General features: G+C 31.0%; 2 protein-coding genes across 6 annotated transcripts in view; both read left to right on the top strand.

The window, feature by feature from the left end:
- The window catches only part of LOC122506509 (serine/threonine-protein kinase N), a 31,840-nt gene extending 18,374 nt beyond the window's left edge, over positions 1-13,466 (top strand). For 2 of the 4 annotated variants that reach the window (XM_043618748.1, XM_043618740.1), the window contains exons 6-18: positions 525-679; positions 4,641-4,892; positions 5,799-5,949; positions 6,052-6,139; positions 6,390-6,754; positions 6,952-7,193; positions 8,252-8,419; positions 9,362-9,658; positions 9,935-10,086; positions 10,432-10,651; positions 11,281-11,388; positions 11,515-11,655; positions 11,756-13,466. In XM_043618748.1, the coding sequence (XP_043474683.1) occupies positions 525-679; positions 4,641-4,892; positions 5,799-5,949; positions 6,052-6,139; positions 6,390-6,754; positions 6,952-7,193; positions 8,252-8,419; positions 9,362-9,658; positions 9,935-10,086; positions 10,432-10,651; positions 11,281-11,388; positions 11,515-11,655; positions 11,756-11,899 (2,483 nt within the window). In that variant the 3' untranslated portion in view covers positions 11,900-13,466. The remainder of the gene's footprint in view (positions 1-524; positions 680-4,640; positions 4,893-5,798; positions 5,950-6,051; positions 6,140-6,389; positions 6,755-6,951; positions 7,194-8,251; positions 8,420-9,361; positions 9,659-9,934; positions 10,087-10,431; positions 10,652-11,280; positions 11,389-11,514; positions 11,656-11,755) is intronic. The other 2 variants (XM_043618763.1, XM_043618756.1) reach the window with 1 other exon arrangement.
- LOC122506542 (flocculation protein FLO11) lies at positions 991-4,590 on the top strand. Of its 2 annotated transcripts, none has more exons than XM_043618797.1 (2): positions 991-2,750; positions 2,985-4,590. In XM_043618797.1, exons 1-2 carry the CDS (start codon positions 1,953-1,955, stop codon positions 4,440-4,442), a joined length of 2,256 nt encoding a protein of 751 aa, XP_043474732.1. In that variant the 5' UTR covers positions 991-1,952; the 3' UTR covers positions 4,443-4,590. The 2 variants fall into 2 exon arrangements, with proteins under 2 accessions (XP_043474732.1, XP_043474724.1); XM_043618789.1 differs by having other exon boundaries at positions 2,982-4,590.
- Position 13,467: the final 1 nt, after the last annotated feature.

Genomic DNA, 13,467 nt, shown 5'->3' with positions numbered 1-13,467 from the left:
TTTAATTCGGACCGTTTCTTAATATTAATAATATAATGTGCTTTCGAGGATTATTTCCTTCAAAATTCGTGAATGATTGTAAGTGTTTTAAAGGTGTTTTTCAATTCCAAAAAGTCATATATTTTATGTATTTTGAAATTTGAACTCTTTCTTGTAAACTAATTATATTTCTTTGTTTTATTTTTTATTATAATAATATTAGTAATAATTATTACTATTGTTTATATAATAATTTTTATAGGCGAGTCATTATTATTTTTTAATATTTTTTTTATAGATTTAATTTCAAGGTTCTGATTAAATTTTTTTTTATAATTTTTTTTATCTTTCATTTATACTTCTTTATTCGAACATGTCTCATTTACTCCAAGACAATATTATATTTGATTGTTTTAAAAAATAAATTTACTTAATTTTACAAGAAATCTTGAAAAATGGACGGTTAGTGGGACATTTACGTTAGTAAATATTTAGTTGAAAATTTTTGATTTATTGCATTAACGATTATAATTTTTATTTTGCAGATAGGTATGAGCCAAGTTTGGAGCTTGCCTTGGAAGAGAGGGTAGAGGAGCTTCGGCATCGATTACGGATTGAGGCTGCCGTTGTAGAGGGAGCAAAGAATGTGATTCGTCTTCTTCAAAGTGCCAAAGTTGCCGATAAGAAGGCCTTGGCCGAGGTGTGTATACTATCGTTAATTCTTTTCTACTGGAAACACGTGCCTTGAAAATCTGTAAAAAGCCGTGTTTTACCTCTTTTTTTAAATTATCACGAAGGTCAGTAAGAATTATTTCACATATCACTGAGAAAGTTTGATTTTCCGTTTTTTAGTGTAGAATTTTTATTTAAAGAAAAAGATAAAGAAATAGTAAAGAAAAGATAGTGAAAAAGATAACAAAAATAAAGAAATAGTAAAGAAAAGATAATGAAAAAGATAATAAAAATAAAGAAATAGTAAAGAAAATATAAAGAAATAGTATAGAAAAGATAAAGAAAAGGAGAAGACAAAGAATTAGTAAAGAAAAAAAGAGATGGTAAAGAAAACTAGAAATAGTAAAGAAAAATTGATAAGGAGTGCAAAAAAAATTTGAGTCAGCGAGTAAAAAATGTTGGTTCTTTTAGCGAATGTGAAGGAAACAAATTCAGGGGCGACAGTGGGAACGTCTCTTAAAATAGCAACGTACGTTCCCCACCACCCTTTGAGGATGCCTTTTCAGGCCGCGTTAATTTCTTCTCAGAATATGAGAGAAGTGACCATAAAAAATTTTTTTTTCACTTTTTTTTAATAATTCAAAAAGAAACAAATAGAATTAATTTTTAAAACAAAAATTCAAAATTATGAAAGATTTTTTCTTCGAGAATGAAAAAGTTTAATCGTTGAGTTATTATATCTTGATTAAATTATGTGGAGAAGGGAGGATTTTCCTAAAGATGTAGTGAGATGCTCGCCAACAGAATTTGAAAATAGACACGTAACGGACTGTGGGTGGCACTCGTTGAATCACATAGAGTTTCAATAAACCGACAGAGCAACTTGGTTCGTGAATTTGTGTGCGGCCACTTTGAAAATTAAATTTTCGGAACTCAACTTAGTTGCAATAGTTACTTGCGCAAGTCATATGTATACCTGATTCGTGAAAGTAGGCAATTGTGACAACACACATTGGTTGATATCAAAAGTGTCATGAGTTCCAGGTATTCCTAGGCAGGCTGTGAGTTGCTCCAAATTTACATTGTGCTAATTATACACTGCGTCGTCGCACTTGTCGTTAGTTTGTTGCCCCATGAAAAGCTGAGCGGTGTGGTACCTGTTACGAATCGAAATTCAAGAATACGAGAGCACATCATTTTCATTTTTAGGAGTAAAATTAAAATTGAATTGTGCTTTGTTTTGGGAGTGAAACATTTTTTTAAAATACGAAGAAAGAAGAGAAGGGAAAAAAAGTTTTAAAATGTATAAACGAACTGGTGATTCTGGTGGATCGTCGAACGATCCGCCGTGGTTGGTGAGAGCGGAAGTCACCATCCGGCACAAGACTCCAGAAAGTGCAGGAAACCCAGGAACTCCGGAATCGAGTCCTAGATCGGTCGGTCCGAACGTGAATGAACTAAGTGGTCTCCGGATGGTCTATCGATGGAACGCAAATCAATCGGCAGTGACACCTTCCCCAAGTTATGGATTTCAAAGAGGAAATATACTATTTACCTCAACGCCACCTGCAAGGTCCATTCAAAGTTCAAACTCCAGGAGTTCAGTTTCCCCCACGGGACAAGGAGCCAGCATTTCGGATTCGGGATACACGAGCGAATATCTCTCACACTCGAGGTTTCCTTCTTCTAGATATTTGTCACAAATGCACAATCGCAGATGTCAGAGCACTTGCAGTATTACACTTTCGTCTGGAGGGGAAAATAGTGAAAAAAGTGTTAATAGCAGTCCCATTCCACAAAGTAAAGAGCCTTGGAGTTCACATCAACATCTTTCAGCAAGATATAGATTTAGTACTCTTCCCGAGGTCTGCGAAGATTGTGCCGAAGGATCCTCGACTACTTCCAGTGCTTTTACGACTCATTTTTGTACCAGAGTTCCTAATAAGCACGCTGACAAAATTAACAAGACTGCCATTAGCAGAGATGCTGCCTCACAAACTACGGACATTGAAACTTCTCCTATTCTAGCTGTCAAAAATAGTAAAACACGAAGAAAAATTCTTGCTACACGCGGAATAGACGAGCAGAGAAAACGAATGGTAATAATGCGTGATTCCTAGCGAGAAAAATCGCTCTGACGAGAGAAAGAAGCAGAAAATTTAAGTTTATGTTCCATATCGTAAAACTTACAGTAATCGTAAAAAAAAATGTTTACCGTAAGTTTTGAAAGATAGAAAGAATATAATCTTAAAATGATTTGTTTCATAAATAACTTTTTTCGGAGCGTCTAACTTTATTTCGTAAATTTAATCAAATTTCTTTTTCTTCAGCAGAATGTAAATTCACCGCCTTCACCGAGTAGTATCAAGAGTTCTTCATACACTGCAGATCTGGAGAAATCCGACACATCTTCGAAGGAAGACAGTGAAAAACGAAAATCACGAACAGTTCACATTGATGTTTATTGTACAGGAACTGACGATGATCTCAATGAAAGTAACACCGATTCATCGAGTAAGGAGGAAGAATTTGAAAAACCGTCATTAATTTGCCTCGCTGGAAAAGATGTGAGAATAACTCACAAGGAAATCACTGGTACTTCGATTCTTCCAAGAGGATTTCAGGATGATAAAGCTTTTCTGAAACGGGCCGCCGAAAGACGTTGTGAAAGTTTTCGACACGCTCCAATGCGAATGCCATCGCTGGCAAGTTCAAAGGGTTATGAGAGCGATGACGTTTTAAGTTCCCTCTATCCTTCACAATTTAGTTCTTATAGTGCACTCAGGGATTTAGATTCTGTTCCATGGTCAGCAGCGTCTTCGATTAGTGCCATGACACTTGACACTTGTGATTCCTCTTCTGCCACATCGTGGAAGGATACAATTTCCGATATTGAATCTCATAGAACTAGTATTACGCCGTGTGATAGTTTTGAGCATAATGTCAGTTCGAAGAGTGCAATTTTTGATAAAAGTAAAACTTGGAAATCACCACAGACTGAACGAAGGCATTTACTACAGAGTAGGAAAATTAAAAAATACATGGAGAGTCACCGTGTTGATTGGACGTCGGAAGAGAGTAATGGAGAATCTGACGAGAGTGATGCAATTGCTTGGAGTTTTCTTTCTAGTGAGGATTATAATAGATCGGTCAAGGAGAGAAAAAAATCGCCTGAAATTGCTAATGTTGTTCTACAGGCGAAATCGGATTTTAGAAAAATAGCACCACCCCTGGCGAAGGTGGAATCATTTGTTTCTTCTCCTGTCGCGACTAGAGTTACTTCTCCCACTAGTTTCGGAGTCACTTCGTCTGCGACTTCGAGAAAATCTCCTTCAAGTGCTAAAGATACTTCCCCTGCTGCTAAAGACACTTCACCTATTTCTAGAGTTACTTCTCCAACTTCTAGAGTCACTTCTCCAATTTCTAGAGTCACTTCGCCAATTTCTAGAGTTACTTCGCCAACTTCTAGAGTTACTTCACCAACTTCGAGAGTCACGTCTCCATTCACTTCTAGAGTTACTTCTCCATTTACTACAAGCTACGGTGAAAAGACTGATCATATTATTAAGGCTTCGGTTTTCGGACGAGTTGTCGCAGCTTTTAAAAAACCAGGTCACCACATTGGACCTGCGAAAAATCCATCCTGCTCTTGTGATCACTGTAGAAGATATTTTGACGAAAGATCCAGAGATCGCTTTCGATCCTTTTTCGACTTTGAGAGAAGGTCCAGTTCTCAATTATCGAGATTGGACAGAGATAATCATTCAACACGCGCCAGCTCCAGGAATTAATTTATTCAAATAACATATATTTATACATACTTTTTTGAAAGTTCATTCCGATATTTTGAATCGAATTTTACGTAGTTCATTAATTGTAAGTTTGTTTTTTTGTTGCCGCGTAAAATATTTTTACCGTAAAGTTTCACATATATTTTATTAATTCGGTGATAAATAAATCTCTCTTTAATTAATTAATTTTTATTCCAGGCTCAAGCAAGTTTGTCAGAGTCGAGTCGAAAATTGGACCTACTGAGACTTTCGTTGGAACTCAGAAGGCAGGAGTTGCCAACCGACAGTGCCACGGCGGTGCAGCTTAAACGTGAATTAGCTAGTGTGCAGTCAGCGAGTCCAATTCCAGTTACTTATACATCGTTACAACCTTTCCGTGGACCACTAGAAGGAAGAGCGACAGTACCAGCATCTGTCTCAAGATGTGCCGCTGTCACTGGGCAGCTAGAGGTATATACAGTCGTGTTTATAATTTATAAATAACGCTAAACGATTTCGTAAAACTTGACATTTGTATCAAGTTTCAAATTTGTTGTATAAACAAATCAACTTTATTTCATCTCGGAAATATTTGCAAACATTTGCAAATATTTAAAGACATTTTTAACAATTTCAACAGTGTTGTTGAAATATGTTATAAATCTTATATTAATAATTGTTGTATTCCGGTAATCTGTTCGCAGTTTGAAGTTAGTTGCTGTTTGCTTTTTTGTTTCTTAACTTTTTAAATAATTTTTCTTTTTAAATGTTTTAAATTTTAAAATTGATGTACTAGAAATCATTGAATTCTTGCAAAGTATTTATAAAAAAATTGAAAATAATTGAATTCACTTCGAGAATTTTATCAACATTTTTTTTCAATAATTGAATTGTTTCGAGAAAATGTAATTAGAATTATATTGAAAATAATTTAATTCTTGGCAAGATTTTTCTTAAAATTCTTTGAAATAATTGAATTGTTTTCTTCAAATAATTTAATTCTTTTAAACAACTTTATGAGAGTTTTTGTAAATAATTACATTTTTTTTTTTGACTAATTTCATTAAATTTCGTAAAAATAATGTAATTTTTGAAAATAATTTTAATTGAAAATTTTGAAAATAATTGAAATCTACAAAGAAGTTTATTAAAAACTTTTGAGAGCAATTTAATGGTTTAGAGAAATTTTATTGCAATTTTTAAAAATAATTAAACCTGTTAGAGAAATTTTATTAAAAGTTTTGAAAACAATGATTTTTTAAAAAGAATTTCATCAAAATTGTTGAAAATAATTGAATTTATATTAAAATTCTTTAAAATAATTTTCAAAGAGTGTCACTCTTATATTACTTAAATTAAATTGTTATTTTCTTTTAGGTAAGACTAATGGGATGTCAGGATTTAGCAGAGGAAGTTCCTGGACGAACAAGAAGAGAACATCCGGCCAGTCCTGATTTACGCAGCTTTGTTAAAGGTGTTACTGGTCGAAGTTCGAGCAAATCTTACAGCGTTAAAGACGAGACAAGTAGTGAGTATCTTCCTCTGTTTTTTTAATTTAAATTAGAAACAGTTGCAAAATAAAGAGTTAGTAATTACTTTTTTTAATTTAATTTTTATTTTCTTTTTATAGACGATATTATGGCAGTTATTAAATTAGATAATCAAACGGTAGCACAAACTAGTTGGCGGCCTTGTTCTCAGCAGGCATGGGACCAAAGGTAATTAAACATTTTCTATATTTTTATCTATTCAATTTATTGAATTAATTTTTATTCATTTTTGTCCACTTTTATTTATTTCAATCCAATTCATTTGAATGAAATAGAGTTGAATCAATTGAATGAATTAGAATTAAATCAAATGATTGAAATTGAATTGAACTAATTGAATAAAATTAAATTGAATCGATTAAATTAAACTATTCAATTAAATAGCAAAAAAACTAACAAATTTTTAAATTTTGTTTAGGTTTTCCATCGAACTAGACAAATCTAGAGAATTGGAAATCGGTATTTATTGGAAAGATTGGAGATCTCTTTGTGCAGTGAAATTCTTGCGTTTAGAAGAATTTATCGACGACGTTCGACATGGAATGGCGTTACAATTAGAACCCCAAGGTTTACTCTTTGCTGAGATTAAATTTTTAAATCCCATGATATCGAGGAAGCCAAAATTACAGCGTCAGAGAAAGATTTTCAAGCAGCAAGTGAAAAATTTCCCACGAGCGAATCAAATGAATATCAATGTTGCCACTTGGGGAAGACTTTTAAAACGTTCTGCTCCTTCACTTCACAGTACAAGGAGTTCTGAAAGTCCGCCTTCAAGTGTACAATGTAAGTTTCATTTATTCTTTTGTTAAAATGTTTCATTTCTTATTTTATTTTTATTCTATTTTTGTTTTATTTTTTATTTAATTTATTATTTAATTTTTTACTTTATTTTTTATTTCATTTTTTATTCTATTTTCTATTCTTTTTTATTTTTGATTTTAGTTTATTATAATTTTCCAATAACTTTTTCGTTATTATAGGTTCGCAACCGACACAAATTGCCTTTGACTCTTCTGTGGAGGACAAATCTGAAACTCCAGGAGAATTGCCAGATCCTGAGAAGGGAGGATTAGGTGGTGCACGACCCTTGGGAATGAATATAGCAAACGAAATTCCTGTGCTGCCAAGTCCTCCTGAACATCCACCTCCTCCTCCCCCACCATCTTTGATAAAGAAACCTTCGATGCCAGCACCTCCTCCACCTCCAAAACTAGATCAAGAGGTAAGCATAAAATTTCTCTTCTCTATTAATTACTATTATTTTACCAAAGAATATTTAATGATACCAATTTCATAGTAATGTCAAATTTTAAACTCAAATTTTACCAGATAATCTTTCCATAAAAAATCCTTAAAACGTTTTAAATTAATGATGGTTGAGGTTTTTACTTCATTTTAATAAAATAATAATTTGTGACGTTTCACGGTGATAGGAAAAATTTCTAAAAAAAATTTCTAAAAATTTAGTTTTCTAAAATTTTAGGTTCATTTTATGGGAGAATTATTAGAGAATAAAAAAGAATAAAAAAATTTAAGAATTATTTTTTATTTATATACTAAAAAAAAACACTTTTTACTGAATATATGTGACGCTCCACGAGAAAAGGGACCTTATGACAAGAGTAAATAAGGTCCCTTTTCTCGTGGAGCGTCACATATATATTGCATATAGTGATTCAAATTTAATAGTTTGTATCGACAGTTAATAACTTTTAGCTATTATCACTCCGAACTTTAATTCTTTAAAAAAAGCTAAGATTTCTTTCACCGTGAAACGCCACATATTAATTTACAGAAAAAGTAATAAAGCGCTAAAAAACTAAAAAAAAAGTAATAAAATTGATTTAACACTGTAAATACACTGACTATTCTAATCACATTAATAAAGTAAAGCTGTTTTCTAATAAAAAAAAATGTGTCACAAGTTTTCAGTATTTCAATGAAGCACTTGATTTTTAATTCTTTTGGATTTTATTGATATTTTATTATTATTTTATTACTATTTTATGACCATTTTATTACTATATTATTTTATACATATTTTTCATATAATGTTATTCCTTTCATTATGATGGAATGATTAGTATATTGTAAAAGCACAATTTTAAATCAAATCACATGTGTAAAGTTTTGCATAAAAAGTAAACAAAAAAAAAAAGAAAAATTGTTTTTGACACTCTTGTAAAGTATGAGCAAGATACAAATGAAAATGGCTTGCCTGCTTGCAAGAAAAAATCCTGCTCAGTCCTATCCAAGTGCTAAGCAGGTAGTATAATGTAGTTGCAGAGTGCGTTAAGGGAGTTTGATTTCCTGCACATCGAAGAGAAGGGCGGGCATCAGGGGGCAAGCTTGAGGCCCCTTGTGACCGAGCCCCGACCTGTGCTGATTGCACCACCCTCTCCACGCACCCCCTCGCCCCAACCTGTCGTCGAGTTTCCCGAAGACGAGGTACATACCTCCTGTAAACCGCATGGCTTTGTCTGTCCATCTTCTGATTTCGAATTTTCGAATCTTGAAGATGCTATAGTTTAATAATCCAAATTTGGGTACCAAAGGGATTTTTTCTTGTTCAGGACTTGTGGAATTGAAGATTCTTTTTTTGGAAAAGTAAATATTGTGACGCTCTCTGGTGAAAGGGAAGAAACATAAATGGAAGAAAAATATGGGTTATGGTTAGAAAAGTTTTTGCTTGATTCAAAGTAAATCTTTAATCAAGCGAAAATTTTTCTAAACATAACTTTGAATTATAAATTTTACATTATCCACAATTCCTGAAAATTGTATGAATTTAATTATCATTATTCACAAATAAATCACATTCATTATAACATAGCTTAATTATAAATTTAACAAAAATGCTTTTTACGTTCCATATTGGCAGACGTATTATTATTTAATAAGTAAATGACTTTATGAATAAGATTATATTGCTTATGTTTATATAAGACTAAAAACAAAGTCAATATGCCTCTTCTTCTGTTCCTCGAAAATTTCATTCCCAGCATGAATTTTCAATTTGCTTTCTATCCAAGCTTTTCACTGCACAATGCATTTTTTTGTCTTTACTCTTGTGAATTTTATTTTTTAGGAAATTGTATAAATATCCCTTATAAATTAAAATGATAAATAAACATAGGGAGAATTCATCAGAATATTTGAAAATTATTCAGTAATTTATCAAAGTTTTCATTCATTCTTTTTTTTTGCATGGACGTTTTTCTATGTTCAATTTTTGAAATATAATAATCATTAAATGAGTAATGTGATTAAATTCAATATTTTAATTATTTTGTGTACTAACTGTGATTGTCAACATTATTTGTGTGGTTTTTTATTTATGATTTAGGTTAGATTCAATAATTCAGTAAAGAATATTTTTTCAATTTACAGGTCATTTATGAGATGCCAGTTAGAACTTTGCAATCACGAAGACAATCGCAACTTACTGGTATGACATTGGATAACTTTAGATTACTTTCCGTTCTTGGACGTGGACATTTTGGCAAAGTAATTCTCTCGCAATATAAAAATACTGGAGAGTATTTTGCAATTAAAGCTTTAAAAAAAGGAGACATCATTGTAAGAGATGAAGTTGAGTCTCTTCTTTCGGAAAAGAGAATATTTGAAGTGGCCAATACCACACGACATCCGTTCCTAGTGAACTTATTTGCGTGTTTCCAAACTGAAGTAAGTTGTAAATTTAGACAAATACTTTATTTAATTAGCCCTAATTGATTGAACTATCAGTTTTCAACTTTAACTGTCAGATAGTCATAAGAAATAAAAAATAAATGCGGCGCACTTCGAAGAAAATTTAAGATTAATTATTTACGAATCAAATCATTTTAAAGTTATATTTGTACTTTATGTCGTACCGTTTGTATCTTTTTTCGGAGTGCGTTATAAATATGAAATAAATAATTGTATTTTCTGAAATTATATTCGATTTACTTTTTTTTACAGGCACACGTTTGTTTTGTGATGGAATACGCAGCTGGTGGAGATCTTATGATGCACATTCATGCGGATGTTTTTGGAGAGCCACGCGCAGTCTTTTATTCTGCGTGTGTTGTATTAGGCTTGCAATATTTACACGAAAGTCGAATCATTTATAGGTAAGACATCACTTTTTGAAAAGTTTGATGTAAAATTAATTTTATTAATTAAACAGTTTATCATAGAAGCTGTTTATACCGCACGCCTTCAAGTAAGAAAGGCATATAACTAAAATTCGCGTTGTAAAACTAAACAAAAAAATCCAAACAAAATATGCAAAATATTTGTAAACAGTTTCCGGTTGAGTCCATAATGTAGACTTTTATGTTTAGTTGGCGCTTTATATAAACAATACATTGAGAAAAAATTTCCTGTAAATCCTTGTTTAGTTTAAGGCGTGCGGTGTAAAAACAGCATCATAAAAATTCCTAACGAGCAACTAATATTCGTATTTCCTATTTTAGAGACTTAAAATTGGATAATTTACTCTTGGACACGGAGGGTTATGTGAAAATCGCGGACTTTGGATTATGTAAAGAGGGAATGGGCTTTGGAGATCGAACAGGAACTTTTTGCGGTACTCCCGAGTTCTTGGCACCTGAAGTTCTGACCGAAACTTCATACACACGCGCTGTAGATTGGTGGGGTCTTGGAGTTTTAATATTTGAGATGCTTGCCGGAGAGGTAATTATTTTTTTCTATTTACAGCCCTCGGACATTATGACTATTTCGACTTTTTTTTTACTATTTTCAAAAAACGCAGCTTTTTTCGACTTATTTTTAAAAATTAGGACTTTTTCGATTTTTCTTCCAAATGTTGCAACAAAATTTTTTTTGAATAATTGAAATTTTGTGAAATTCAGTAGATAATAATTGATGTTTTCAAGTATTTTATAACAATTTTTGAAAATCAACTTTTCAAGAATTTTAATTGTAAATTTTGAATATAATTGAATTTTCAAAAAATTTTAATGTGAAATCTTTAAATGTAAATTTAAAAATGAAAATTAATTAAATTTAGCTTCTAAAAATAACATTAAAATATTTTGTAAAAAGTAGTTCTTCAAATTTTTTAAAATTCAATTTAGATTTAGAAATCAGTGTTAAAGGGAAAATCAGGGAAATACGAAATCAATTTTTTGTGACAACACTGAATTAAATAAACGACATTTACAACTTTTTTTGTATTTTCAATCGATTAATGCGACATTTTTTGTGCTTTAAAGTCGATCCAAGGCCTGTATTTACCCTTCAAATATCAAATTATTTGAATTTTTGTTCAATAAATTTTAATCATTTGTTTCATTTTTCAGTCTCCTTTCCCTGGTGATGATGAGGAGGAAGTTTTTGATTCCATTGTAAATGATGAAGTTCGTTATCCTCGATTCCTATCACTTGAAGCAATTGCCATAATGAGAAGAGTAAGTCTTGATTTATTATTTTACTTGTTACTGTCATTTTTTACATTGCTTTTAAACTTGTCTTTTCTATTTCATTATCATAATTAAAAGTAAATATTTTAAATGGATTCAAACTTTAAATTACAGCTACTTAGAAAAAATCCTGATCGAAGATTAGGAAGTAGTGAAAGAGATGCAGAAGATGTCAAAAAACAAGCGTTCTTCAGACACATAGCTTGGGATGATTTGCTTTTAAGACGTGTTAAACCTCCATTCGTTCCTGTTATTGTAAGTAAAAGAAAATTATTTTAATTTTTGTAATATAATAACTGTAATTAAGAAAAGAGTGGAGTATAAGAGTATTTTTCCTAAAATTAAATATTTTTAGCATTCTGTTGAGGATGTAAGCAATTTCGATGAAGAATTCACATCTGAAAAGCCTCATCTAACGCCACCGAAGGATCCAAGACCGCTCAGTGATATGGAGCAAGGATTATTTAGAGACTTCACGTACATGGCTGACTGGTGCTAACAAATTAGATAACAAATTAACAACAAACTTTGCGAAAATTGAAGGTATTGAACAGTTTCTATAAAAAAAAAAAATCTCACGCCGATAACAATAATCAATAAGATATACAAAATTTTACCAGTCCTTTCGACATTGAAACGCACCGCCACCAGAGTTGGTCCAATTAAGTTACACGCATAAAGTAATTATTGTTTTCATCACTGGTGATATCAGTTTGCAGCTTTTCTTTAACGAATTTAAAAAAAAAATTTTAATATAGATATCTTAATATTAAGAAAGATTCGAAAATTCTAAAACGAAAACAAAAATTGTGCATCATTACGAAGCATATCGTAAATTTTATTAGCTATTTTTATCTACGTGAAAAATTGTTTATCTTTAAAAAATACTTCTGCACATGCAGCTACATAATAACGCATAATATGAGAGCTGTTTTAAGCTCTTTAATAAGCGTTCATGATATTATTTCAGCAGAAAGTACTCGCGCCCTTTTGCTGCACATCAAAAGCTATATTTTACAAAATCAGATATTTGCTCATAATCATGTGATAATTATCAGAAATTGAGCTTACACGTAAACGAAGAGAGAAACATTTTTATTACATTTCGTTTCGTTCTGATTACTCAATTTTTAAATTCATGAAATTTTGTAATTTGTTAGATTCATTGCTCTTTTTTTAGATTCATTGCCAAATTTGGCTTTATTTTGCATTTTAATGATACTCAAAACTTTATTGGATAAAGTAATAGAAGCGGAGACAATCGTGCCGTACTTAAAACTATGAAAGGGAACAAATATTTCCTTCCAATTCATAAAAAAAGTACTTTTATATAAAAAAAAGAAAGAAAAAAATGGTTTCTAAAATTCGAATAACTCCATTCCATAATATTCCGAAATTTAATTCGGAGAAGGATTCCTGTTCTAAGCATTGGAATTTTTCAAATTATTGTAAATAATTCTCTCGCTTTTCAAAAGCCTTACTTTTTTAATACTCTAATACTCTTTTGGTACTCGGTTTACATTAAAAAGAAAATAATTTCCTTTACAGATTTTAATGTTTGTAGGAAAGAAAAAAACGTGCCTGATTTTTTATAAATGGTTGTTTTTTTTACCGAACAAGCATAGATTTTTAATATCATGAGATAGACAAAATATGTATTTTATTTAAAGAAAAAAAAAACGACCATTAAAAAAAGATTCATATCTAAAAATTTGTAAGATTTTCAGAAATTGAATACAATTTCTTAAAAATGAAGAAAAAAAAAGATACTATACCACCCTGTTGACTGATTTAAGCCGTACGAATGGAGATTAACTGTATAAAAATAATTAATTTTAAATCCGTCTTATATAGTATTTTTTATCAATATAAATCAATTTCAATAATAATGTATGCTTTAATTCACATCTCATTGAAGGTACGGTTGAAGCAGCAATAAAATTTTGTAAGTTGTATATAAACATAATACTGATATTGAAACATTATTCTAATTAAGTAATAATCTGCTGAAATCATTTCAACTTATATACTCAAGATTATTTCAGATAATAAATAGAAAAAAATTAG

Source organism: Leptopilina heterotoma, unplaced genomic scaffold (assembly GCF_015476425.1).
Source record: "Leptopilina heterotoma isolate Lh14 unplaced genomic scaffold, ASM1547642v1 Lhet_114, whole genome shotgun sequence".
Lineage (NCBI taxonomy): Eukaryota > Metazoa > Arthropoda > Insecta > Hymenoptera > Figitidae > Leptopilina > Leptopilina heterotoma.
The sequence above is the reverse complement of the archived record's forward strand: the minus strand, read 5'-3'. Positions and strand labels throughout refer to the sequence as shown.

Bases quoted from the DNA above. Each gene is read 5' to 3' on its own strand.
- LOC122506542 (XM_043618789.1), top strand. From the start codon at position 1,953: ATGTATAAACGAACTGGTGATTCTGGTGGATCGTCGAACGATCCGCCG. The intron at 2,751-2,981 runs GTAATAATGCGT...CTTTTTCTTCAG, and splicing joins ACGAGCAGAGAAAACGAATG to CAGAATGTAAATTCACCGCC.